This window comes from Anarhichas minor, unplaced genomic scaffold, assembly GCF_050575085.1.
Source record: "Anarhichas minor isolate MPS153535 unplaced genomic scaffold, ASM5057508v1 ptg000004l, whole genome shotgun sequence".
Taxonomy (NCBI): domain Eukaryota; kingdom Metazoa; phylum Chordata; class Actinopteri; order Perciformes; family Anarhichadidae; genus Anarhichas; species Anarhichas minor.
The window spans coordinates 1,597,856-1,625,821 of record NW_027466450.1 but is presented as its reverse complement, the minus strand read 5'-3'; the positions used below and the strand labels follow the sequence as shown (position 1 = coordinate 1,625,821).

At 40.6% G+C, this 27,966-nt stretch overlaps 1 protein-coding gene across 1 annotated transcript in view; it reads left to right on the top strand.

Annotated features, from left to right (window-relative positions):
- The window catches only part of tfpia (tissue factor pathway inhibitor a), a 34,823-nt gene that overhangs the window by 5,819 nt on the left and 1,038 nt on the right, over positions 1 to 27,966 (top strand). Inside the window, exons 2-6 of the mRNA XM_076105514.1 lie at positions 15,120 to 15,320; positions 24,321 to 24,497; positions 25,029 to 25,106; positions 25,254 to 25,307; positions 27,758 to 27,934. Coding sequence (XP_075961629.1) covers positions 15,120 to 15,320; positions 24,321 to 24,497; positions 25,029 to 25,106; positions 25,254 to 25,307; positions 27,758 to 27,934 — 687 coding nt within the window. The remainder of the gene's footprint in view (positions 1 to 15,119; positions 15,321 to 24,320; positions 24,498 to 25,028; positions 25,107 to 25,253; positions 25,308 to 27,757; positions 27,935 to 27,966) is intronic.

Sequence of the window (27,966 nt, the reverse complement as noted above, 5' to 3'; positions counted from 1 at the left end):
CACTTGTATAAATTGCAAAGGATACTTCCTCGGCTCTATATTTAGAGAGAAGATACTGTCTCCTTGGTCATTTCTCCACTAACTTGACAGGATGGCTAAGTTAGCTTTGCCTTTCGCAGCTACAGCAGGGCAGCCTCAGGACTGAGGGCAGTCAGAGAGCAGATTCATTTCCAAAACCAACAACCGAGAAATCTCTCTGTCATCTTATTTGCTTCACCGGCAGGAGAAGATAGGACAGCTCACTGGCCATCCGCTGATCACGATATACCGGACCAATATGGATAAAAAATAGTCTTATCATGTAATGTTTGTGTCGGAATCAAACCAAACCAATGGTTGTTATTTATCTGCATGGGAAGTGTCAGGTAGAATCATTCAGCATTTCCATAACTAGCTTCCATTATTTGTAGTACACGTCATGTCCTCTGTATTGGAATGTGAGTTGTGTGTTTGTTTTAGAGGCGTAATTTACTAGCCTGACATGGTCAGACCAAGTCTCAGAGGAAAATTGGTCCTCGATTTCCAATTACCAAGGGGCTTTACCAACGAGTCATGAAAAATGTCACGTAGCACTGAGCGACCAGTGACCTCGTCTGCCGTGTACATGGTCAATCACGGCACCTAAGGGCGGGACCGGGCGCAGAGCAGGTGGGGAAAAAAGTAAAGCCTGAGTGACGGAAAAATGTAAACACGCTGCACCGTGTAGAGATGAGCTGGTAGTTTATGAGTTGGTATATGAAACTTTTGCCAAATCCTGTCGGAAGTACGACAAACATCTTTCTTCGAAAGAAAAGCTTTAAAGCGGTCCTTGGAAAGTTCAACCAATATTTGTGAACGTGAGCTAAGTCTTAAACTTGGGATGTCATCAAGGATAAAGTCTGGAGCTGCTCCAAAGAACGGGAGACTGATTTTGTTGACCCACAGAATGCTTCCTTTCTTTTTTATACCCACGTGAGCTTTTTGGACAATCTTAGACCATTGGAATAACATGTATGACCATAGAAAATGGGTTTAGTTCACCTTTAAGTGCATGTAATTGTAAAATATACCGTCCAGTTCAGCTCTCTTCCATATCAGCTGGAGCCATCTTGTTGTTGTCTTCGAAACTGCCTCAACAGCTCCTGTCTTTAAGGTCTTAATCTCAAACGCTCCCCATGTTAGATAATTGGTTGTGATTGGCCCGGCCTGTCTTCGGTCAATGGAAACTTGTCCAAAGCAGAGAGACACATCGGCCAGAGCAAACAAGCTCCCTCGCAGATTCGTCTGGTTCCCAGGCAAGTCATTTTTTAAACAGACTCCTGCAATGTCTCCGTAACTCATTTCAAAACCACCTTATGGTTGTGGTAGTTTAAAAATCCGCTCGTGGTGTTCAATTTCCATACTTTCTGGTTTTGGTTGATGCAGAATATTTGCAGAGCCGTTTTGTGTAAATGTAAATGTCTGTGTGCACAGAGTGTTGTGTCTGTCAGGGCAGTGTGTGGAGACAGCTGGGGATACATTATTAGTGCGTTTCTGTAGCTCACAGGAAGCTTTAATCTGTTGAACGTTGACACATAATTGGATACATATTTTGCATATTGGGCGGGGGGTGAATGACACCTACACCGACCCTTATTAGGGATGCAGTCTTGTCCTATTCATGCCTTCATGACTCACTCCTCTTGGTTTGTCTAAAAAGAGAGTGGTATCTTTTCTGAGCCGGGAAAAAATAGTTTCCAACTGGCCGACTGATAAGGCTATACTGACATTTCCTGTATGAGTCGTACTGATGATAATTGCAAGCTATATTTAAGGTAGAGAGTTCCAGGAAGTGATGCATCTCACAGAATACTGAACTTGTCCGAGATAGCAATTGTTCTACACTAAATCACTTGGAAATGACGTGCGGATGCCATAAATGCAAACGGAATATTTACGGTGACATTTAATGGTGTGCGATTGCTTGTGTTATTGTGTCATTTTATTTCAAATATGTTTTGCAAGACATAAAAAGAAATGGCAAAGCAATATCTCAAGTCAATATTTCAAACCAGTCAAGTCTAAGGCAGAGATTCAGCCCAATAATCCTTGATATTCCAACAAAGAAAGAGCCTACCGCTCTTCATGAGAAGGTGTGGAGACTAATTGAAAGCGTTGCACTCAACCATAGCAACTGGTGCCAGTGGCGTGAACACAAGGTTTAGGGAATAAAAGAAAGTGGTTAAGTCTGAACTTGTTGAGGTAGCACTCCGATAGACTACACGATAAAAGAGTGATCACTTCGTCTTCACTCTGTGCCAGTTCAGACAAGGTGGGCGTCTTTTTTTTAATTGCGGTTGAGATGACTTTTGCACTCCAAAAGCTGCTCAACAAAAGTGTAGTTGAAGTTGAATCAATATCAACTTGTTAAAGTGAAGATCGAGATTTCTGCTGTCAGGGCTGTGTGTAGTTGGATCATGTGTTTGGATCTGTTTACTTTCAGCCCTACGTTTTTCTAACTTTGAGAACATGCAGGTGCAGAGCAGTGTGTCGGGTTCAACGCAAATCCTTCGAAATAGAAACAGGTTGCGCAACTCTCCTCCAGTACACCATGTCTTATTCACGCAAATGTTTTTCAGCTGTCTTGCCTTCGTCATGGCGGGAGCATCAGCCGCACAACAAGACCTTTAGACAGATGAACACGAACAGGGTTCAACAAAGCAAAAGATAGGAGGACAAATGAAAACCACGTCAACAAGTTCTTTCTTGTAGTTTTCCACCATTTACAGAAAAAGATGGAGTCTAAAATTGTGTGACTCAACTATTATAGTGGTAATATAATCTCTCAGACTGTGAGAAAGAAGCAGAGACAAATACAATCAAAATGTTATTTTTAGAAACGTGGTGTTTGCAATTGCATACTGAGATGTGTGAATAATAATAAGAGCAGGATATGGCCATATCTGTGTTTCTCAGCAAGTGGAATATTTAGTATCCCAGATAATAGCAGAAGTCCAATGTTACATCTGGGCCACATACAGAATGTGCTAAATAAAGTCCCCAAATATAGTGACGTTTACAACTGGAGGAGAAGGGATCCGTGCACACAGTAGATCAGTGCAGATCACATTATTTCTTATATGGTCCGCTTTAATTTGTGCAATGTGAAAATGTACCAGACTAAATAGAAAACAAACCCAAAGTATTAATTTGCAGTCGTGGTGCAGTGTGTTCTGCTTATATTCTTTTGTTGAGAGAAGACAGGGACAAAGTGACCACATCAGACAGAACAGATGCTGTTGATTTGTACACAAAGCAGGCTTAATCCCTCTCAGGAAGGCATGCATTCAAACTTTCAGTTTCACTAAAGCTCACCAATTACTGACACAGAAGCATCCCCCTTTTTTCTCATTTGTACTGTTTGAACGATTACCTGCATTGCAGAAAAGGACCGCTGTATCGATCCTCTCATCTAATCAAAGAGTGAATCTAGGGTACAATCAGTCGAGGATGACATTTGCATAGACGGGGAATGAGCCACTTGCTCTCGCCTTCTGTCCGCCCTATTGATTCATCTGCGTAATCGCATCCGCATCAAAGGAGAGGAGACTAAGACACAAATGTTCATTGCTGCAGCCTGTAGAGTCCTCAAAGTTCAATTCAATATCCGACAAATCACAGCTTCATTGTGTGTGGGGGTATTGAAGATTCGTTTAGAAAAAATGGGTTTCAGCTTGTCTACTCAGGCTGGACTAAATAGCAAATTCCCAACTTGTGATGTCCACTATAAGAAGTTATTATTCCCATATGTCAAAAGCTCCCAGTGGTTGTTCAGAAACCTGCGGTGTGGTGTTCTGCTGTGGGAATTATTCCCTCGCTAAAGTGTTTACTTCTCTTTTTAAATTTTCTGACAGCAAATAACTCAGATCGCAAAGGTGGCATAGTGCAGATAGGGAGTAGTTTGTATTCATGATATTGCACTGGGATAACACAATATGACATTATTGCAAAGACAGCAATATGGATGTTTTAAAATTCATGTTTCGATGATCGAATGAAACCCTGAAGAAAGCAATGACATTTTCTGGCGGGCGTGCCTCTTTCGAAGTGCACCTTCCTTGTACATTATGTCTTTTGTGGGTCAAACCTACTATAGTCAATATGAATGAGAGAAAAAAAGTTGGACTCTGTAGGTACGGATAAAGATTAGAGCCACACAAACAGACCAATATTCATATATAGCAATGGTAGTCAAGCTTCATTAAACCAAAATAGAATGTGCTGTTGGCCTCAGGCATTGTGCAGTATGTCTTTACTGCCACTTGAGAATGTACTTGAGGGTGTCTTTATCGGCTCATATACTTATTCATTGTGTTGGTTGGTAATGTGTAAATATTTACTTGCAGGGCTTCTAATTAGAGCTCATCTTCAGTCGCATGGTGCCCAATGTAAGATTTCCCCAAGGGGAGAATAAATAATGTCATAATCAGAACAGAACGGAGCACACTTTAACAATGTGTACAACGTACTAACAATTTAGCCTTTAAAGACAATTACTTTCTGTTTCACACAAGCTTCACTGTCTAACAGGCTCTTGCAGCAGCTGAAAAAAAACAACCAAAAATAACAATAAGGAGCCATTCACAATAATTTACATCAAATACTCAGAAGATGCGAGATGTGACTGGTTGCCAGTTCAATTTGTTATGTGGCTGCCTGTTTTGCAAACAGACCTGTGTGTTCCCACCTCATCTTATGTCTGACCTCTTGGAGAGAATCAGAGTGCGTGACCGTTCTGGTAGCTCCTGATGGCACAACGACAGGGAGCTACCTGCAATGCTTGGCTGGTCCCCCATCTTGTGAGCCTGTGTGTTCCTTCACTTTATGCTCTGATTACATGCAGGAAATCGGCACGTGAGATCGTCTGCGCATCTCTGGTTTAGTTCTAAACTGAGCTATTTAAATTCACAAGGAACTTAAATTAAGGCTCACATATTTAAAGATCTGAAAGAAGTAAATGATCTGGTACAGTTCGTGAGCACGGCACAGAAACCTGAGCAGCTGCCGGTATATAATTAAATACCCCGATATATTCACAAGCAGAAGCTTCATCGACGAGAAAACACAAAAGACACATTTCAGAAACCATCATAGATTTTACTGCCGATGTGTTTAAAGAAATGGTTAGAAATTCTGCCCCCTTTACTATGCAGCCTCCGCGGCCAGGGACTGAATCCCATTGTGGCTTTTCTCTCTACTCTTTCTTCTCTCCTTTGTGCCATTTTAAATGGATCTGGCTTTCGTGGGATCGGCATTATGATAGAACGTTCTACTGGCCTACTTTGCAAAATGTGTCCCTTATTAGTTTTACCAACAAGATGTACATCTCCTATTTAAAAATGATACTACACTGACAGAACATGTATATAAGTTCAAATTAAATCCTGATATCAAATTTGGGAAATGTATCAACTTTACAGCGATTCACTTACAAATAAGCAGCTCACACATTGCTACTTTCCCCCATTTTAAAATATGTAGGGAGATTTGATGTTATATTACAATCCTCTTAATTAAAGTCACAGTTGTTCTTGGCCTCTGTTTCACTTCAGGCAGTTACATACATGTTAATGTAATCACATTCTAATATGTCTTTGCTCTTTGTATTGAAAACATTTGATTTGCTCCTGTGTTGAACATTTTCTATCACTGGTTTGAACACCTCCAAGCTTGTGGTTTTTATTGCAAGCGATGTGATAAATAATTCACTGAGTGTTTTGTAATTGGGACTGCCTCAATTTGGCAGATGGTGCCTTGGTACTATCTACCCTACGGGCTTGTGCAACGTATGGCAAACGTATGCCCACATCATTGTTTGCCATATGCTCCTTCTGGACTGAGAAGTGGCCACACACCATTTTGCTCCTAGGCATGCTTGATTTTTTTTCTTTTTTACCAAAGGCATGACCGGATGAAGGATATATGTCACCAACCTGCAGTTCATCTAATTATACACCCTCCCCCCCCCCCCCCCCCCCCACTAGAGTGCTGCCCATGTAACACACTTTGTCGCATTGATTGGCTGAGAACCAGACGAGACGGACTCTAATTGGCATTGAGTGGGATTGTTCGTTTCGACATTTGCAAAGCTCAGACTTTGCAAATGTCAGAGCGTGGATTTGGCGGAATCACCGAAGGGAGACGGATTTCTGGTTCCCACTATTGTTGCGTTATCGAGACCAAGTGACAAACGGCAGGTAGGGGCTCAACTTGGATATTGCCAGGAAAAGATAATGCCATTGCTGAGGGAGAGCGTGGAGATTTCCTGCCACTGAGCTGCCATCGGAGAAAAGTCGCTTGATTAAAAGAGCTGCTAGATATAGAGGGAAGGGAGTTAAAGCCATGAAAAGGCAGACAGAAAGTTCGATTTTTGTCCCGTTTGAAAGAGCGAGACAAAAGAAAATCTGAGACTGTGGGTGGAAAAGCTGAGATGAATGTTAAATCTGGCTTGGCAGGAACAAATGGGCCTACAAAAGCTATCGAATTACGGAGCGACAATTAACTCGCTCATTGCATCCCTCCTCCCTCAACACCTGCCATACCAACACGCAGGCTCTGATTAAAAATGCAGGGCTCTCACAAGCCTTTTAGATAATTCAGCAGGTTTCCTTGCTGTGCTACTAGTTAGAACAAGAGGGTTGGTTTCAATCTTTTCAGAAACACCGCATTCAATTTGTATAGTAAGGCTTGCACATGGGTCTGTGGGCTAAAAGACATCGCATTGACATTGATCTTTCATGTGAGTGTAAAGTTTTTCCACTTGGGCGTCTCCAGCAACAATCAAACCTGGCAGAGTTCGTGCTATGCTCTGTGTACCGAGCTATACAGGACCAGGCCTGTTGCTGCCCAAACACAAATAGGTTCACTACTCACTCAGCCTTCAGGGTAGCCCCCAGTCTTGTTTCCCAACCACACAACGTGAGCTCTCAAAGATTTTACTGTTTGTCGAAATGGCAACGGATTTCTCCTGGAGGCACAAACGTGTCCGTGTTTCAGTGGGATTCCTTTGATCTGCAAGAGAAAGTGCTTTAGAATGTCATTGAAGCCCACTTTGATCTCTCATCATGAAACACTGTAGGAAGTGCTCTGCCTGTTTGCAAGATTGCTGCTTAAACGGGGTCATCTCTCGATGGCTGCTGAAAGGCCAAAGTCTATTGCCTTAATGAGATGCATTTGAGATGATCTGCAGAATCATTGTTTCTTTTTAGATTGCCTGCCCACCATCTTTTTCAGTCTGTTATCGAGCTGATCCTCCGCTTTTCTTTTGCTGATAGTAGCCTCGGAGGAACTTACATTAAATATATATCTTCACACTTGATTCAAGTGTTGTGAAGGAGCACCGGTCTTCTTGCATTTCATACTGTTTGACAGAGCCTCTTATTATAATATCAATACGTCGTCAAGTAGGCCGTCACAGTGGTTACTATATTATTAACTTATCATACCAATATATGTGTGTGACCTCAATCATTTTTATGATGAATTATCCTACAATATATGGACATAACCTTGATATTCCCACTTCTGTTTACATGTTTTTTTTGTTTACATGGGAATGTCACAAACACACCAACATGATGCCAGAATAAACAGTAGAATTTCCCACCCATTATAGCACTACGGACATTGTGCATTTTTGTTGACAGTGCCCAAGTGTCAATTATTTGGTTTTGTTTGATTTGCATTTTATTCATATAGGATATATTCTTTTTTAATATTCCAATTCTAATCTCGGTATATCTTTAAGAATTAAAAGTGTATTGCTCTTTTCAATGGTGTTCTCGCATCCTAATGCTATTTTATTATCATTATATCAGCGGCATAAAATGGTCATAAAATTACAATAACATTGTTTATTGCAATTATTTCTGGAACAAAATAGCATCCAACAAGATCAGTTATTGTGACAGGGTTATGGTCCAGACTCCGCATGGAGAGTTAATGAGACTCTTTAAAATGAAAAAAAGTTTCAATTTTAAAATTAAAATAAATATGTTGTGCAGGAAGCCAATAAAAAATAACAACAACAAAATATTGATCCTTCTTCATTCACCAACTCTTATAAAATCTGCATTAGTAGAGCTGAAATTACAATTTCAAAGAGTGCAATTAACAGAGTGTTAACAAGCTGTAAGAAATGGGAAGATTTCCCCGGCTTTGATGACAACTGTCGCCAGGAAATTTACTCAGTTGTATCTAATTATCTTTAATTACGTGAGCGTGAAAAAGCAACACAGAATAATGTATTGGTTCCTGCCTTGTTTACCTGCTCTCTAACAACATTAAGGCTTTTAAATTGATAAGCCCACTCTATAGACCTCTATGGCATTGCATTTTCTCAATTCAAAGAGAGCATCTGCGGTTTTATTTCTTGAATTTACTAAAAGCCCCCTGCTATTTTCACATTTTCCATGAAGAAACAAGCAAAAATGTTGTGTTCTCAGGGCCATTAAAGTAATCCATTTGGAGGTACTTCTATGAGAGAAACACACACATAGATTCAATGAGGGTAGCCTCATTTGTTCAGGGTTCAACTGTAAAATCTTGGGACGGGCTGTGACTCACCCTCAGCCCTTTGTCCGCTGGCCTCAGGGCACGGCTCCGATAAACACTGACTGTATTTCTTACATTGCAGGCCTATCTACTCCACAGTTGATGCACCCTTTTGGTTCTTTCACCAAAGCACACGCATACTGCACTGACCAAAGTGTTGCAACCCAACATCGCTTCTGTTTAATGGAACTTGTACCCATCGCTTCATGACCCATTCAGCCAAGTGAGTCACTAAAGGCAATACCTTCAACAGTGGTGACTAACTTGGAATAAGGAATAAGTGAGTTCTCAGCTAAGTAACAACAATAAAACAAAATGATTAACAGTTCCAGGTCCTTATTGCCTTCATTGTCGAGGTTTCGTTTTCAGTTTGTGTAACTTTGAAGCATGGGAGCCAAATTAGTTTCTCTTGGATTTGCTTGGTCCGACACATATATTTATACCTATAGGCCCCGCCCCATTAATACCTCCACAATATTTACATACAAATTTGGAGCATAACAAAATGCATTTATTTGTTTTCCATAACCATTGATAGATTCCTTTGCCCTTTTAGCTTTGATTGTAGACAATTATTCAACAAATTTAGGATTTGAGGTGGCACCTGGTGGACATGACCATTTTAAAAGCCTTAATTTAGTGTTTGCATTTATACGTTGTTATTGTAACAATGTCATCACCATGTGGATTGGGACACAGATGCACATGAAAAATGTCTAAAAGAGTTGTTTTTAAAAAATCAAAATCACAGATTTGTTAGTGCTGTGCTCTGCCTTTTGTTTTGTTAAGAGAAATGGAAAATATTTTTCTGTAATTATCGCGCTGTATATAAGCACTAATCAGACACAATGAATACCTAAGTACTGTAGGTAGCCATCTGTAAATTGTATCCTAGAAATGATGTTTTGTACTTTAATAATGAGTACACGTTAGAATGTATTCTTGTCACATGCACTATTTTCTTCTCACTTCCCACCACTGTTGTCATTATTTTATTTCCTTTGCTTATTTATATAAGGGTCTCTGAACAAAGTTTGGTATTGTTTCAACTGAGTTTGATGCATACCTTTTGACTTTTTCTACTATTTCCTTTTCAATTACACAGCATGGGGAAATGATGAGAAGGATTCCCCTTAGAAAGCATACTTTACAATTGTCTCTGATGGAGTGTAATGTCATATAGTTAAGGCTACAGATGCCAGAACCACTGGGAGCTGTCAACACTGTGGCATTCTCTGTGTCTCTGTCTACATCTGTCTGACTTTCTCCAGCTGTTTCATTAGTACATCATACCTTACTGTCATCCTGGTAACGGCAAGTGTGCTTTCTGGTGTTTTGTTTTTTGCCGAGTCATCAATAATGGGCTGTGTTTTGTTATTCGCTGCTCCATGGCTGCTGTACAGTTTGTACCTAAGTCCACTTTTCCTAAAGACCTAGAAATGGAGGGGCAGGATAATCTTCTGGTACATTAAACAAGCTCGGACTGGGCCTCAAACCGACTCAACCTGTCCATCTCTGGCATTACAGAGGTGCTTGGCACAGTGCATGTTGAGCAACTCAGATCTTTATCCAGTATGTGTGCAAATCTTGGCCGCACTGAGCCCGTCAGCGATACTCGGGAGACCAGCTGCCAATGGAAATTTGATGCATCTAAAATCTGCCTTCCTTTTCAGCGTGGTCTCTATTGATGGGAGCTGGCTGATTTGTTGGTTGAGTTCCAAGGGTTTTGTTGAAGCATTGTGTTAGGAGGACTATATTTATTTACCTTTTGTTCAGCAACATTAAGGATTCCTGATGACAGATTTGGAGCTTTGCACGGATTTGTGGATTGCTCGGAAAAGTTTGCATTCAGATCCGTTGTTACGCGTGTGAAAATCTATTGTTTTGTTTTTGTAACCCAGTTTGATATCAATGTCTAGTCTGCAAAATCCATTATAGCTCATATGAACAAAAAAGTTATACAATTCATCATTTTAAAAAAATACCTGAAGTCATCTTCTCACAAATGTTTTCCTGTAAGAGCGTATTGGGAACAAACAAGACTCAGTTTGTGCTGTTCATTCCTTTTTGTTTTAATGTTTAATCACCTTGTAGCCCATAGCTCTTCTAACTGTGTCAGTATGCCTCAGTAACTTAAACTAAAAGTATCTGTGTGTTCTGAAGCCTATAATAGCTGTGGTGGGGCCCACATAAACAAGTAAAAGTCACTCATCAAGGCCAGGTGAAAAAATATTGAAATGACTTGCAGCTCACTAAAGCAGCTCACATGGTACATTTAGTTTAAAACTGCAGAATTTCTCTCTTTTAACAGATTTGTTTTTGCAAACTCAATAACTACAAATTCATTTCAGACATTTCTTCTTTGACGTAGCCCTGATCGATATTCCTGGTGTTCATTTCCGTGTGTTTTTCACATTAATAGCCTTCCTTTAAATGCCTGGATGAGAGACCTTTAATGCAATTTGATAGAAGTCTCTGAGAAAATGACCCGACTTCTCACTTGATCGATTACCTCGGTAATAAACATTGCAAACATGAGTTTATGGTCTCAATTGCTAATTTCAAGTCTTCTTCAATACCGCATGATGTTTATTTACCAAATGATGGTCTCATTTAGAGTAAATTAGAAGATAAAGCAGGTGGCGGTTAGAGGAATGAATGCAAAATGGTTTTCATTGTACCTTCTAGGCTTCAGAAAACAACAAAAAACACATATTTAGGAAAAGTTGTGGGCTGAAAGGCGTTTAGTTTTTAGTTAAACAGTGTAATTTGCATTATAAAAACCCAAACAGTCTGTGAGACCGTCTTGGAGGTACTAGTGTTAAGCACAGACACTCTTATGCAGCTACCAATAAGGGTCACTCATTGCAGGTGTCGACTGACTGGCGGTGCTGGTGACTGATCACTGCGAGTCTTAACAGCTTCTTTCTGTGTCCATTCATCATATTTAATTAAAAACAGAATGCGCTTCATTTTGTAAGTTATTGTGCACTTTTTTGTGTTCATTCCCGGCTGCAGTTCAAAACGTAATACAAAATAAAGTACTGTATCAAAAGCTCAAAGTTAGAACTCGTAACATGTTGTCTATTGCTCCATTGATCTTCAATGGACAATGTTACAATTCACGGTATGGTTCTCCCATGGGTGCTCACGATTGCCCATGGGTGCCTGAGCTCCCGATCGTCCACGCAATCAGTACCAATGTGTTGTGCTGTGGTTCATGCGATGGCTTCATTTGAATGTGTACTTTGCTGTCAAAGAAGTGTTTTGGGCCCATTGTATCTATCGTAAGCTGCAGTCTGTATTCTTTCTTAAAAATGGACTTAAAAATATTTACTTTGTGAGTGCACGCATGTGTCTATGTGGGTGTGTACGTATGTAGATATCCGTGTGTGTTCTCAAAGACCATTTCTAGTTTCCTTTCAGAGAAAAAGTTTAAAGTTGGCTCTCAACATTTTGTTTGGATGGGTTTCTTTTGGACCGCCTGACAATGCCTCTGTCTGGATATTGGACATGAGTGATTGACGATCACACTGCTTATTGTGCTTTGGTCCGTCTCAGACAAGGGAACCAGCAATCAATATGAGGAAGCTGTTTTCTGCCCTCTCCTTGGGCGGCCACAGTCTGGCATAATGAACATTCTTAGTTACTAGATTTACAAAACAGCAGTCTGCACCATGTTTGTACTTTTTTTTTGTTTTATCCCATAAGGAACAAATCTGATTTCTTTGTCATTGGATGCCTCAAGCTGAGAGCAAAAACATCAATTTCCCTTTAAAGTTTGTGGAATGAGGTTTAGCAGGTTATTGCTATGCTTACATACCCTAAATGGGGTTGGGTACTAGACGGAGACATAGATTGTGTGGCGCTGTGTAATTTCTCCCCTGCCAGATGGCCCTATCTTCTACTGCTTATCAGAAACAAGAAGAAGAACGCAAATAAAAAACACCACACGTCTCTGCAGGGAACGCAACCTCCCACATGCAATAGCATTACCACAGGTCAGGTGGAGGGAAGGAGATTGGGAGCATTTGAATGGTGTCCCAAATAAATTAAATTTGGACAGGTTTTTATGGAGGGGAGGCTGTAGTGCTGAGCTGCTGGCCTCATTACCTCGCCTGGCAGAGGGACTGTTTGTTTACTGCTGTGCTGATAGGACAGGCAGGGTGGTTCCCGTTACATGATTTGTTTTGATGGAACTTTGTACCTTACTGGAAAGAGAATTTAATAAAATGGTCACACCAGAGAAAAAAATATATAGTTGGATGACAATTAAACTACCTACGAAACCAAACCAAACTAAACATGTGTTGTCAGTATTGTGTTTATAAAAAGCAAAAAACTTAAATCCAAATACACTAAGAGTCTTCAGCCATGCTAAGCAGCTCTGTGGGGCTGTACTTAGGCAAAGAGGTGCTTTGAGCTAAATGCTAATGCCAACATGCTAACAATGACTATTTTCATCATGTTCACCATCCTGGTTAAGCGTGTTACCGTGCTAACATTAAAGTAGCACTAAACACAAAGTGCTAGAGCTAGACTGATGAATCAGCCGATATAGCTTATTGCAGACATATTATATCTGTGTTCATGAGAAGCCGATAATTTCAGTACAGCAATGTCCACGTTTATTTGAGGTATTTCAGAAATTGTTTCTCCATTCAGCAGAGAGCACTGACAAGTCATTTTTTTAATAACCAAAAAAACCAAATTATTGGACAAATTGAAATTTGGACCCGATTATGGCACAACTTATTACGTTTTCTTATTAAGTATTCAAAAAAAAAAACCTTTTTATATATATATGGCTACTGGAGTGTTTTTAACAGCAAATGGCATTACAGCTTATGCTAACATTAGTGCTAACTTGGTTGGTAGTAAGTCAAGTAAAGAACACATATTTTCAGAACCTTTTTCAGAACTATGTAGTCCTATTGCTTCGCTTACGTTTCTCCAATCCCTCACTTTTTTTGTTCTGTCTCTGTACTGCAGGAGTCGCAGGGCTTTGTCCTCCATTTCTGATCATCGGTGACATCAGGAGAAAGTTAATGCTAATAGGCTTTCGCAACACAACATTGCACGAAGTTTAAATACTTCAACTCGTGCAGACGAGTCGCCTGGTTTCAAATTTGCGTCTTTGCAATAACTCTGCATGTAATCTTGCCGCAAAAATAAATTGTGTTTGGCCTGAACACACCTTTACAGTTCATCTTGTGGGAGACATGAACATCTGTACCAAATTTCATTGCAATCCATCCAATAATTGTTGAGACATTTCTCTTAAAACCACAAATGTCAACCTCATAACAGTGTCAGATGAAAAGTCAATAGGATTCATCCTCTGGGGAACATGCATACATGCACAGATTACATGGCAATCCATGCAGTGGTTGTTGAGGGATTTCAGTCTGAGCTAAATTGGTGTATCTATTGACCGACAGAGCAGCACTACTACAATCCATAGAGCCACACCACAGGCCTGGCTAAAAACCTGACCACATTGATATTTCAACTTATAACCTCATTTCCGACCTTTCCCTTTTCGTCCCTTTTATGTCGCCGATCTCCTCTCTGTGCTTGTATAGTGAACAATTCAGTCCCCCAGCCTTGGCCAGCTGCAAATCCCTTTGGACAGAGATTCCTCTTTTCTCTGTGGGTTTTGAAGTAACTGCAACTCTACAGGCAGGCATAACAGAGACCTGTTTTAAAATCAGCAGGGATGAGGCCCGAGAAAGACATGTCCCAACAGCACACTGAGATAGTGATTTGACATCGGCAACGGTGGTTAGTAGGGCTCTAATGTCACCTCTATCCCGGATCGGACCAGGCTAGCTTTTATGAACAATAATGACAGTGGAGAAGTCGATTCAGAGCTAATTCAGGTCGCAACGGTATCTGTTTTTGACAATTATGGATAATGGTGCCCCTGTCTTTGTCCAGCAGAATATTCACCATACAGCTCTGCAACACACTGCTCGATCTGCTGCAGCGCAAACTGTTGCTGTGTGCTGCATCGTGTGACATTTCTGCTGCTTTCACTCACTGTTCTCCCACCAGCTGCCACCTGCAGCTCCCCACTGGGGGGGATTTAGATTCTCCCTGGTGGTTCCTTAGTCTCAGTACAAAAAACCCCCACCTGTAAGCTAGTGTCTACAGCATAAATTGTATTTTGAGTTCTTTTCTAAAAAATAAAAAAGTAGTAAAGTGGCTCCCCTGGCTTTACAATATTGTATATTTAATTATTAATATTTCAGTCTAAATGTTAAGTGAGGTCACACAGTTCACCATTTGCCGTTAACAAATCCCTCACACAGCTTCCATCTGCCACAGAGTATCTAAAAACAGTAAGCTGTTAAATCACACACTGGAGTCTTTTAGAAATTATACAGTCATGCAACTTTACCTTATCTCGAAGCCCGAGGTTAGAGTTTGATGTTGTGACCTAATTTCCCCCCCCCCCACACACACACACACAAAAATCCTTTTCACAGAGCGCCACAGGAAGCAGAGTATAAGTGTTTTTCTATCTTTCTATCCCTCCTCCACAGATGGAGCTCAACCCGAGCTCTTCATCTTCAATGAGCTGTGCGCCCTGAAGGACGAGCCAGGGCCTTGCAAGGCCATTAAGGACCGACTCTTCTTCAACGTCGACACGGGCCGCTGCGAGGGGTTTGAATATGGAGGCTGCGGGGGAAACGCCAATAATTTCGAGACCTTGGAGGCATGTGAGGAAATGTGCGTCGTCTCAGGTGGGTACGACCCTTTAGCTGACACTTTCAACTACTTTATCAATCGGTTTCTGACATGATTCCAATGATTCGCCTTGATGTTTGGTGAACAAATTCAACTGCCTCCACTTGAAGTTTGCAACAGTGAACACAGACCCTGACATTGATACAAAGGGAGTACCGTATTTTCCGCACTATAAGGCGCACTTAAAAGCCTTTAATTTTCTCAAAAAACGACAGTGCGCCTTGTAATCCGGAGCGCCTTATATATGGATCAATTGGTTAATTGGTTGATCCATACTGGTTGTACACGGCGCTCTGTCAAAATGTTTCAGTACGACTGGTAAACTACAAAGCCGCACCGCGGTAAACACCGGTACTGTGCTTACTCCTAGTCCAACACCACTTGTGTGTATAAAGACCCCAAAATGGCACCTTTCAAGAGACACGCTTACGACGCTATTCTATTCTATGCGCCTTATAATCCGGTGCGCCCTATATATAAAAACAGTTCTAACATAGGCCATTCATTGAAGGTGCGCCTTATAATCCGGTGCGCTTTATAGTGCGGAAAATACGGTATTTTGTACAATCACAGTACATGGGATGGAGATGTATTATGGCTTTGCATTGTTATGTTGTTAGCAAATGAAGAGTTTTGTTCTTCATGGACTGTTGTTCCTCATTAGATTTTATTGCCACCTTGGGCATAAAATCCTATTACAAAGTCATTTTCTTGGTATGTGGCTAAAATGGAACATTGCCAGCACATTAACTCTCAACAGTTTTCCTCGAGCCATCTGGTTAATGAAAAATATGGGCAGCCAGTTTTGTATTATTTACAACAGTTACTGAACTGATGATTAATTGAAGTTAAATGAATTGATAATAACTAGCGATGCCCTGATCAAGTTATTATTTTTTGCCTGTGATCCAAGTCATTCAATATGGAATGTACCGAGTTCTGATCCAATACTTCTATTTTCTTAGACAATACAGCTGCACAGTGCACACTTCAAGCACATTAAAGTTATTACATCAATCCAATGTATATGCTTGACAGTTTTGAATGGCTCTGCATTGCATTAAGAAAAGCAAATGCCTGCATCAAAGTTTATAAACCATCCCTGTAATCGTTTTGGCCTCGTCGCCGTGTCGAGGGAACCCCTGTTTTTCCTTTAAAAGCGGCCTCCAGTGTTTGCTGCTTCGGTGGAGCCTTTTGCATGAGTTACCTGAAGGAACTGTGTTCCGTTAAGTGTTTATTTCCGTCGTCTCTACACGTTTTGCGAGGAATACATTAATAAATGACATAACAAGCATAAACACACAGGACACAAACAGAGGTCTCCTGGGTGAAAGTTCTGTGTTTGTTTGACGCCAACACCACCTACACGTTTTTGGTGGACTTTCTCACTTGGTATACTCGTTGTTATACCATGTAACTTTCAATAACGGCAATAACTTTATACAATACGTCACTTGCTCTGTGCATTGCTTGTTTTAATATCATTGATGACATTGCATTGTCATTGCTCGGTCAGAATGCAAATAGAAACGTTGACATTCAACGTATCCATGGTTTGCAGAAATGTACAGTGCAACCGCCACAGTGTGCTACACAGGTGTTAAGCGACTCAGGTAAATGGATACACGCACACAAAAGCTGAATCATGGATGGCATGCAACATTGAATTTAGATGTTTTATAACTATGCGAGAGAGCCTGAGGGTGACTGAAAGTAGAGGGTTGAAGTTCACTGCGAGTGCATCTGAATATGACTAATAAGTGGACTAAACGTTGTCGTGACAGAACGCGCTGGTTGGTCTTTGCTGCACCTTCACTAATCAATCGTTGGTTGGGCGATACCTGCTAAGTGCAGTCTTCGCAGTGCAGGGATAAATTGTGTCACTCACCACGCCACACTTATACTATATCTGAGTATTTAGATGGCATGTTATTCTGTGGAGTGACAAAGTGCTTTCTCCCACTGGCAAAGAATAACCTTCACCTTCGTAATGCAATGCCATGACATACGTCAGACAAGAGGACCATCAATTTATTAGCATCTTGCAGGCATCGCCATAATGCAGTAGGTTCCTGGGTTTTGTGTTCCGTCATCAGTCTCCACCCAAACAAATCTGGGCTGTAAAGACCAATCTGGAGTTTCTGGCTCCAGCTGAGGTGATAGTGAATAAAACTGCTCGGACGGAAATGTGAAGGTGACTGTCAGATATTAAAAGCTGGTCTGAGTGTACAGTTTTACCATAAAGAAAATGACATTGCATTAAACAGAGCCATAAAACTTGCATTGGTTCCATGGCATTTAAAGGGCAGTTTGCAGGAAAGCATAACACCTAGGAGTGGTCGCTTTTATTTAAATTGAACCCGCTTCCATGTGTGCATCCACTTTTACTGGGCTCGGTGGTGACTTTGTCTCAACGACCAAAGTCAAAACTAGAACGGAAAGATAAACACTGTCCGATTTGGCTCCAGTGAGTTCACACTGAAAAAGTGCTTTTTACGAGTCTGTCCCTTTGTTTGTATCACATGCACGCGCACACGAGCTACGCACATTCCAGCAGCAGGTTTTTTGTGATTCTGCTGATGACGATCAGTGGCGGTAATACGCAAAAGACAGACGAGAAGACTGCGAGCCATCAAACAGACGTATACAACACAGGATTCACATACAATGTTTGGGTCAGGTAAACACAAGTTTCTGTTTGTTTACAAAAAAATCGTTTCAGGGTATCTTTGAAGGCCCTCAATACAAAATTCAGAGCATATCTTTGCCTCACCACGGCTCTCAACATCACGGCTGCTCATAGCTAACGGCGCTAACAGTGCAAACAACGGCAGGAGGTTTACAGGAGGAGGAACCCGAGGATAAGCGATATGCTTCTGCGCCGCCGTCGGACAGGACGCCGTTATCAGCTGCAACTGCTGTATAGTCATAAGCAAACAAGTTTGGGCACACTCACATGCACTAACATGCACTGAAGTGATTTTGGCCTGTAGTGGCCACACATGTTTTTGCAACTTCTTGGATCATCATGTGATGCAGACTAGCCGAAAAAAATCGTGTCCCCATCCACAATGATTGAAAAGAAGCAGCTGTAATATATTTTTCTGAGCTGAAATTACATTTTATTATCAGAAGTGTGAGGAGTTTTTTATTTTATTTTTTTAATCGCATGCGCCCAGTCAGGTTTCAAAGGAATGAATGGAGTGCCATCTCTGCGCTCCGTATCCACTTCTCCTTAATGCATCCATGGTGATTTAGCTACAGAATGGAAAAAGTGATAAATCTTTAGAAACACACTTTGCTTTCTTTTTGTCAAGTTTAATTGACATGTCTTTCCAAAGTCACATATTTTATCATTGCCTATTGGTACACAAGTACATGTTTTGTTGGGAAAAAGCAGTCGCCTATACTACAAAGATTGGCATGTGGCAGATAGCAAACACAATCAGTATGCAGTGTGGACACCGCTGTATTTTACAAACAGACATGATGGAGATCGCTGCGAACAAGCCATTACTGAGACTATTAGTTAGCCTTGAGCTCCATTGCAGTGCAATTAATGGCTCACTGATCTTGTCTGGCTTATTAGATCTGATTCATTTGTAAGTTGATTAATAATTGAACTCAATTTACAACAGTCTTTTCATTTTCAGTGATTGAGACTAACTTTTTAAAACTTTTCCCGTACAATATGTTGAATGTTTCTTTATAAATGGTAGATTTATGCATTCGATTCTTACCTTCATTACCTTCTTGTATGCACCAATGCATGTTGGAAATGTCTATATTTATGTAAAGGAAAACACAAAGTTCAGGCACCAGGTGACAAATCAAAACATGAAAATATAATGGAATAAAATAGTAAGGCTCTCAGGCCTACGGGTATCGCTTTCAAACATGTATTCTCCTTCTCTCATTTAATGTTTCCTCTGCTGAGTCAAACCTCATGTCGGCATGATTCATACTTTTCTCCTCTTTCATGTCTTTTGTTTGGGGAAAACAACTCTTAAAAGTGAATGCGCCTCTTGTTAACATCAATGATGCATTAATCAATTCATTTATTAACCCCTGGACTTAAATAACTCAGATGTGTCACGCCCGGTCTAGAGGAAACCTGAGCGCAGCATAACAATGAGTCTCCCTCTCTCCCAATAATGACCAGTGCTGCTGCCACACTGTACAGTCCACAATATGTATTTATTTAGAATAGTTTGCAGTAGCAGTAAGCGTCAGGGTGAGCCTGGCCCGAAACAATAAACAAATCTATCTTTATGACTATTATAACTTACCTAGTCCCAAAATAAACAAAAGAAAATACAGATAAACAGGAGGGAGCAAGATTGACAAAAAGGGCTTCTCACTCCAACAACTACCCGGACTGCCTTGAGGCTACATTTTACGCATGGACAATCTGATCGGTACCTCCCCCCCACCCTAAGGATCAGCGACCCCCGCGGCAGTGCAGCACGGCCTGGTTGGGAGCTGGAGAGAAAAGACAGAGAGCACCAGCCTCCACAGGTTCCTTCTTAACTCAGTCCTAATCAGTCCCCCAGTCCAATCACCTGCAACGCAACAGGTCAAAATCACAGACACAATGTAAACAGCACCACCCTCAGGCAGGGAGGTGAACAGCATTCCTGTTCATTATCTTATCTTATGACGCTGTGACCATGTATTTCAGAAAGAATTCTCCTCATGTTCATTTCCCACATATATGTGTTCTGAGAAGTCGTTATAATTTTGAGGAAAAAAATTTATGTTACAAGAATAATGTCGTTATTCAATTAGTTTAAAGTCATAATATTCAAGGAAAAAGTATCAATATTCCAATAATAAATGTGTAATTTCCTTAATTTGTGAATTTTGTTTTCAAATTAATAGTTTGAATTATTTAGCAAGAAATGTTTATCAAATTTAATGTTATTATAATATTTATATTTTGGATGTTTAAAAGCAAAAGCTTATTTGGACAGGCATTGCCCCCAAAGCACCCCCCTCCTGCCACGAGCACCCCATGTGATGACACAGCGACTTAACAAGAACACTCTTCTAAAGGTCACACACCTATGTGAGCGACATTCTGCCGTACTGTGTGGGAAACCTTTGCCTCCTATCTCTGCAAAGGTTTTTGCTCTCCAGCCCTGATGCTTCACTGAAACCCCAATGAGTCACAGCCTTTGTGTCCCACATTCCCCCTTTGGTCCTCTGTCCCTTTTACAGCTCTGCCTGAAGAGGTCAGAGACAGGAACACGGTGTTTCTCTCTGACAGTTGCACTTTTTTTTTTGTCCTTAGCGCAGGGCTTATGCTCAGTCTGTGAGCCCAGACCAAAAAAATAATAATAAGAAGAAAAAGAAAGGTTAGGGAAGGAAAAAAGGGAAGAAAAACACAAACAACCGAATGTTGCCGGAGGTGACAGAACTTGGCAGATTGTTAAGTAATAAATGTGAGCCTGCTTTGTGGAGCTGACACATCTAGTTGATTAAGAGATTAGTCAATTGACAGAAGATGAATCAAAGACTACTTTGACAGTTAATCGTTAAAGTAAAATGTTATAGTTCCAGCTTCTTAATGTTTTTCATCACCTAAGGCAGTGGGATCTCAACCGTTGCAAAGACATTTAAAGCTCATAACCTGTCATCACATCAACATCTCCCACAGATATGCTCTGATGAATAAATGTGAATAAATAAGTTCATGGTGACAGTTTAGTGTCAAGGTGCTCCAGACTCTGTGGATTTTAGATGTGTTCCGTGACCTTTTTCTCTCCCCCTGACGTGCTGGAAATTCCCCGTCAGAAACAATGTTATTTTATCTTGTATCCACAACCACCTGGAGAACCACTGGTCTAATGTTAAGTATATCGACAATCTAGGGGCTTTGGGATCTGAAAAAAAGAAGCTTTTTGAAGAGTAACTCTCACTCTCCTTAGAGCTCAGCCTGCAAACATGGACCTTTAACACTCTGCTACATTGGTGCTTTGATCCCACTATGTCTATGTGGCACTGTGCGATATGCAAACAATAGCACTGTGATAAAGCAATCAGAAATAGATTTTGTAAATCTGGATAGGCTGATTTTGCTGCTGAGGACAGTGTCTTTCTATGTGATTGGATTGCGTCTGTCTCCATCCAGTGGCAACTGTTATTTAGTGCAGTCTAAACATTGTTAGTTTGCAATAGATCCGTGGCACATTGTCGTGAAATATCACCTTTCTCATCTCAAAGGGGCCAGAATATGAAGACAAACATGAACATATGCATGTTCATTTGCTGCTCACAATCATCTGAGCCTGACAAAAAAAGGCCAAAACTCTCTGGAACGATGGTCCGTCTATTTTACACCCAGCGTTTGAAAAAAGAGCTGACCGATAATTCTCCTCAAAACACAAATCACCTTCACAGCTCTCACAGAGAATTGTGTTTCTGAATTATTCATTACTGCATTGCTCCACGGAGAGCGCCAGAGTACTCTTTGACACGTCTCTTTGCCCATGCTTTTAAGTCAAAGTCACCTCGTAAAACACATTTAGATGTTACAATGATAGCCTTTTTAATCACCGTCACCCCTCAGTAGTGTGGTTTCTCATTGACTTACAGGATAAACCAGATAGTGAGCGTGTAGCATGGTGTAAGACATCCTCTGGCAGCTGTTGGGACACGTTGCCTTTAGTCAGAAGTCTCAACAGAATTCTAATTTGGCTACTAACAGAGGTGATTGATTTCTTTGTTGTCAGCTTGTTAGCCAGTAAAGTTATTGTTGCAAACCCTTGATGGCTACATGTCCTATAGAAGTTATGAGAGCTTAAAGTGATAGTTTGCATTATTTGAAGTGGGCTTGGATAAGGTGCTTATCCATAGTCGGTTTATTACCTACAGTAGTAGCATTGCACTGATGTGGACAGGGGGAGCACCTAAGGCAGCCCTTTCTGATGGGGGACTGAAGCCGTTATCAATGCAATGCTGTCATCAAAGCCACAAGACTCCTTTGACAAAAACAGTAAGGAGCTGTTGGAATACACTGACTATGGAGCCCACCTTATACAACCCCACTTAAAGAAAGACAACTGTTGCTTTAAAGCTAAAATGTGACAACGTAAACGCTACGTAAATAGAAGATTATAGTGGCATTATAGCGGTGTTGAAGACAGATATTAAGTAAACAATCTACAGTGTGGCAGTCCCCTCAAATCTCCGAATTATTCATTAGTTTTGTATATTGTATTTGAAAATGTAGTGTAATCTATTCATATTTAAATGCCTTAAAATACCTGCCCCTTTATGTTCCTTTAACTCTTGGGCCTCACTTTAAAAAAGTTGCTCTGATGACGTTAGAGGACAAAAAGTCTGTATAAATAAATGTCCTTGATATTATTATATATTGATATTATTTTCCACTTTCACAGAGTTAGATATTTAAATCAACTTCAGTAGTGATCAAAACTACCAAATCAATTTCAGAATTTTAACCCCTCAAATGGTCGGTTGTCCGGTCTGGGACTTTAACCCTTTCAAAGTGTCTTTGCGGTTTATGGAAAATATTTGCAATCTTATTGGTTGTCTTATTCAGCTTTCGGTTGTATTTAGATCCACCCTCTCCTGTCAGTTCTGGTTGCAAAAAAAACCAGATGGTGACAGTCAAAAACCAAGATGGCGACGGCCAAAATGCCTAACCCGAGGCTTCAAAACCGCAGTCCAAAAACCAACGGATGACGTCACGATGACGACGTCCACTTCTTGAATACAGTCTATGATTCAAACCCAACATTCTACTGCTCTATATGCACTCTGCATCATTTTAGACACATCTCTCCAAAATACAGCCTGGCATAGTTTGGTACTTTTGGTGGATTTGATCAAAGTTTGGGTTCACAGCATGAGGTTGTACTGACGAGGTTTACTTATTTATTACATCGCCTCAACAACCTTTGGATTACACTTATAGAAGACAATGCCTCATCGATGTCATTTTAAATGTGCTGTAATCATTAAGTACTACATTCACAAACCTTCCACATCACAGACATGTGAAGAATCGTGTAAGCATCAGGAGATAGCTTAAAGTCACTAGCTTGAAGAAGTTTTTTTTTTTTAGGTTTCGTGACGGTTTATTCAATGAAGGGGGCCTGACAACCCTCCACAACAACTCTGCTGTCGAGTGCTCCACGCTGCTGCAGGTGTTGATAACATTTAAAGCTACAGATTGCAGATTGAAGAGAATCTGACAGCAGTTTGTCTGACGGATTCAAAGTACGAATAATCTCTAACTTTTAGATTTCCCTTCCAAACGTAAAAAGGTTGGAAAGTAATAAGAATTGCTATCAAGGAAACAAACATGCACTATTACAGCAACCTTGCGTCAACTCTGCACGATGCAAGATGCAGGATTTAGAGCTGCAATGCCCTGATCCCAATACTCCAAGACCCGAGGGTTATAATGTATGCGACGAGCGCTAAGAAGTGAACATGGGGAGTTAGAGCTGAGGTAAGAAGTAGGAAGAGATGTGCCAGAAAAGAAAGCAGAGAAAAAAGACAGAGGAGGTGATGTGGTTCACTGGGGAACACAAGGAAGTTCTTGCTGTGAGTGTTTAAAGAGTGTGAGTGGGTCTGAAAACTGAAGAAAATGTTACAGTACAGCTGTGGGGGCAGGAAGTGGGCCAGCTGTGACCCCAGAGGCCAGTAATTGCAAACTGTTGATTCCAGATTTCAGTCATGTTCAGAACAAAAATGACACTGGTCCATGCCGAGGCAAAGAGAAAAAAGGATGGCACTTGATTAGCTGGCTACATTTCCGCAAATTGTCAGTGGGCGATTGCGTGCTTGTGATTGGAGGAGTCCAGTAGAGGGCGGGGCCTGTCGGAGTAAGAACTGTGGACTGCTGGGCAATTTGATGTGTGAAGAAAAACAAATAAATTTAAGACATTTGCTCTTAATTTATTGAGCAACAGACTCAATCATTTTTTAGTTTCTAACAATTGTTCTCTCTCTCTCTTTCCTAGATGACAAGAACCCGTGTCACCTAGCCGAAGCTCCTGGTCCCTGTCGAGGGCTGGTGACACGCTACTTTTTTGACAGCCAAAGTCAGCATTGCAAACATTTCTTTTACGGCGGCTGTTTCGGCAATGCCAACAATTTCAGGAGCATGTCCGAGTGCCAGGTGAAATGTCAGAACCCAGGTAGGCCAGGTTGAACACAGCTGCTGCACAACAAATGCAAACTCATTTCAGAGCGGTTACATAACCAAATTAGTTCTACCTCAGAAAATTTACTTTTGGATGAATTATTTAGCTGACCGTGAAATCACATTTCACCTGGATTTTGCATTTAAGTCCTTTGAAATTGACCAAAGCCCACCCAATTATGCTGGATTTAGGCCCGATTTAAAGTCATTTAGAGATTGAAATTATCAAAGAATATAACGAGAGTCGCTCGACTGTGATCAGTGTACAGAAAACCCATTGGAAAAGCTTCTTTTTTTTTATGGATAACAATTTCAGATAGAGGACTTTGTCTGGTTTCATTAGTTTTTCCAGATCAACACCCTTTCTGGTCTGATACTAATGAAATTAAACTTATTTGAATTATGATTGATCGCTGGGATTTAATGCGATCTGTTCTAAATATAGGCATGAATTCATTGGATTTACGTTGGCCATGGAGACACCGTCTCAGTTGGTACGTTTTCTTTTTTTCTTTTGTCAATATAGCAAAGCCCACCGAGGCACCACAACTGCACACACTGTCTGCCAGAAAATCCGGTGTTGTCCAGTCAACCATGTTAACTGGTAAGACTAAATACATCACACTTGAAGTATAATGTGTTTAAGTTTTGTTGCTTTTTGTAATTATCAAAAAAATAAAAAGTAACCTGTAAGACATTCTAAAAATCCCATGACTGATCTCTTGATGTGTGTGTGTGTTTTTTTTTTCAGGGGAATTGATTGAACCTCAGATGCAAGCAAATTACACTAATCAAGAGCCAAAAGGTAAGAAAGTATGACTCCAAATGTCAATATAATATTAATGGCCTCAACCCCTAACATGGTCGGTTCATGCGTTACAAGCTAGCTTACAGCTAATGGCGGTACAATTGCTACATTGCTAATTGTGGCGGTTAAACGCAAACTGCACAAACTGTTCTGCGTCATGGCGCGAGGCAAACGTTTGCTTCTTTTTTTTTTTGTCTGAACACACGTTAAAAAGATCAGAGATTAGCCGATTGTGTTGTTGATTACAGTTTTTAGTCCAGTGACCTTTTTAGTGCAGACACCAAGGCCCAAAGCCACAGTGCAGTGTTAATTCATTACAGAAATCCCAAGGCACCAGACATTTGGGATAGATTAACTTTTGTTAGTCATAATCACATCAATCATCCTGTCTTGAGAGTAGCAACCAGTCCATGCTGAATTCTGACTTATGCTTAAACCTCAATGTAAGCTAATTTAGTTCATTCATTAAACCCTTGTGGGCTGCCAATAACTTAACTGTAATAAAATGAAATGAAAACTCAAGGTGCAGCGATGCATAGATGGTAGACAGCTTGCAAAATTGCTTCTGCTGTGCAAGGCAAAGGGCAGAAACAGAGAGCATCGGTGTCTCCATTTGTCATGTATTCCCACTTACTAATTTTCTGTGTATTATGATTGAGGGAGCATACATCACGGTTGTCGTGTTCCAAGGCTCTTTTGTGCCACAGCAGGAGACCCTGGCCTGCTTCCCTCAGCTCATTCAAAGAGTTATCATTATAAGAATCCAATTTCCGTCTTGTCAGAAAATGTTGAGAGGGACAGATTCAGGACGATTTAGCCTCAATAGCATCGCCTCCTTATCAATCAATTTTCGTTATTCCTTCGATGAGATCACAAAACGATCACTCAGAAACAATGCTGGCATGAAGGTAAAGCCCCTTAAAGTAACAATGAATTATTCAGTTCTTAAACCAGACAGATTTAGAGGATAATCTTTGCTAATGATTCATGTCAACGTTTGTGCTTTTACTACTGCATTGAAATGGGGCCTTTGAATTTCATAGTCATAAAAGTTGCACAATTAGCATTATGGAATTGGCATACATCTTGAGTATGGTGTCATTCTGCCAAGCATATACTGCGATGTTGAAACCAAAGACTGCCATCTTGTGGTTATAAAGTGATGTACACCTTAAGTGTCATTGGGAGAAGTGGAATTGTAGACTTTTGTGTCTGAATAAAATAAAATAAAAATGAATTGATTCAACCGTGCAATGTGGGCAACAGAGGGGAGTACGAGTTGGCTGTTTTAAGCTTGCAGCTCTCTGTCTCTCTCTTACAGAATTCAGGGTTTTATTCCGAAAATAGTAAATCAGACTCCAAAAGTTAACGGGGCCACGGCCCCTCTGGGCCCCGCTTCCGTGATGCTACGACTGAACCAAATAATGGGGCTATCTTTTGGAGGTTTGTCAATGTGTGCATATTTTTTCTTTTAGTTCAGGTTTGAGCAAAAATGTTTGAGACATGGTACAAACTGTTGAGTAAAACATAATTTAAGATTTTTGTTTTTCTTATTTAATAATTGTTACACTGAATAAAAGAGCAATATAAAGAGATTTCTTCTTGTATTACATATGTCATAATGTCCCATGCTTTGCTACTATTGATGATAATAATATAAGCAATGTTGAACAACTTGCTCACGTTTTATTCAGTCCTCAAAAGCTCTAATTTTTCCAATTGAACCCCAACAAATGAAGTCATAGTGATTAGATAGTTGGACTTTTGAAGTTGTAGTGTTTGCCTATGAAAACCAATCACATTTGCTGAAAGAACATTCCTGTGTTTCTCACCATGAAGAAAGCTGGAGAAGAGATCAGAGAGGATCAGCTTACACAGCACGGTGGAGTCAATATAACAACTCTCACTTTTTCAAATCTGTCCATTTCAGGATGAGAGCCTGCAGACCCTGGACACAATTATTAAGTCAGACTGAAGCTTAATGGATGAGGAGTTGAACACATTTGGAGTGGAGTTGGAGAAATAAATGTTAACATTGTACTTTTCTCCAAACCAAAGGATACATTGACTTTCAATGTTTTTGAACCAAAAATACTTTTCATAATGTTTGTTACGTAACAACAGCTGTAAACTCAATGTTTTCTGTTGGTTTCACACGGGACACAAACAGCTGTCTCCTGGGTGAAAGTCCTGCGTTTGTACAATGCCAATTAAAAGCAGTTAAAAGCTACGAGAATGTTGATGAAAAGCAAACAGGCATGGTTCTTCTTCAGGAGCTCCACCCCCTTACCTGACCCTGTAACACTGCTGGAATGGATCCAAGAGATCCAAATACACCATGATATAACATCTAATGGATAACATATGATATATATCATTTGAAAAATGAAAATAATTGTTCTTTATAGCCCCAATGTACTCTCTGGCTCTCACTTTCTGTTCCACAGCCTTGAACCCCTCCGAGCTGTGCTCCAGTCCCCTGGACAGGGGGACGTGTCAAGGTGCAGAGAGGAGGTTTGCATTCAACCCCAAGACCAAGAGATGCCAGATGTTTCACTACAGCGGCTGCGGGGGAAACGAGAACAACTTCACACAACGGAAAGACTGCATCAGCAAGTGCAAGCGTAGGAATATTTTATTTATTTTCTGTTCACTT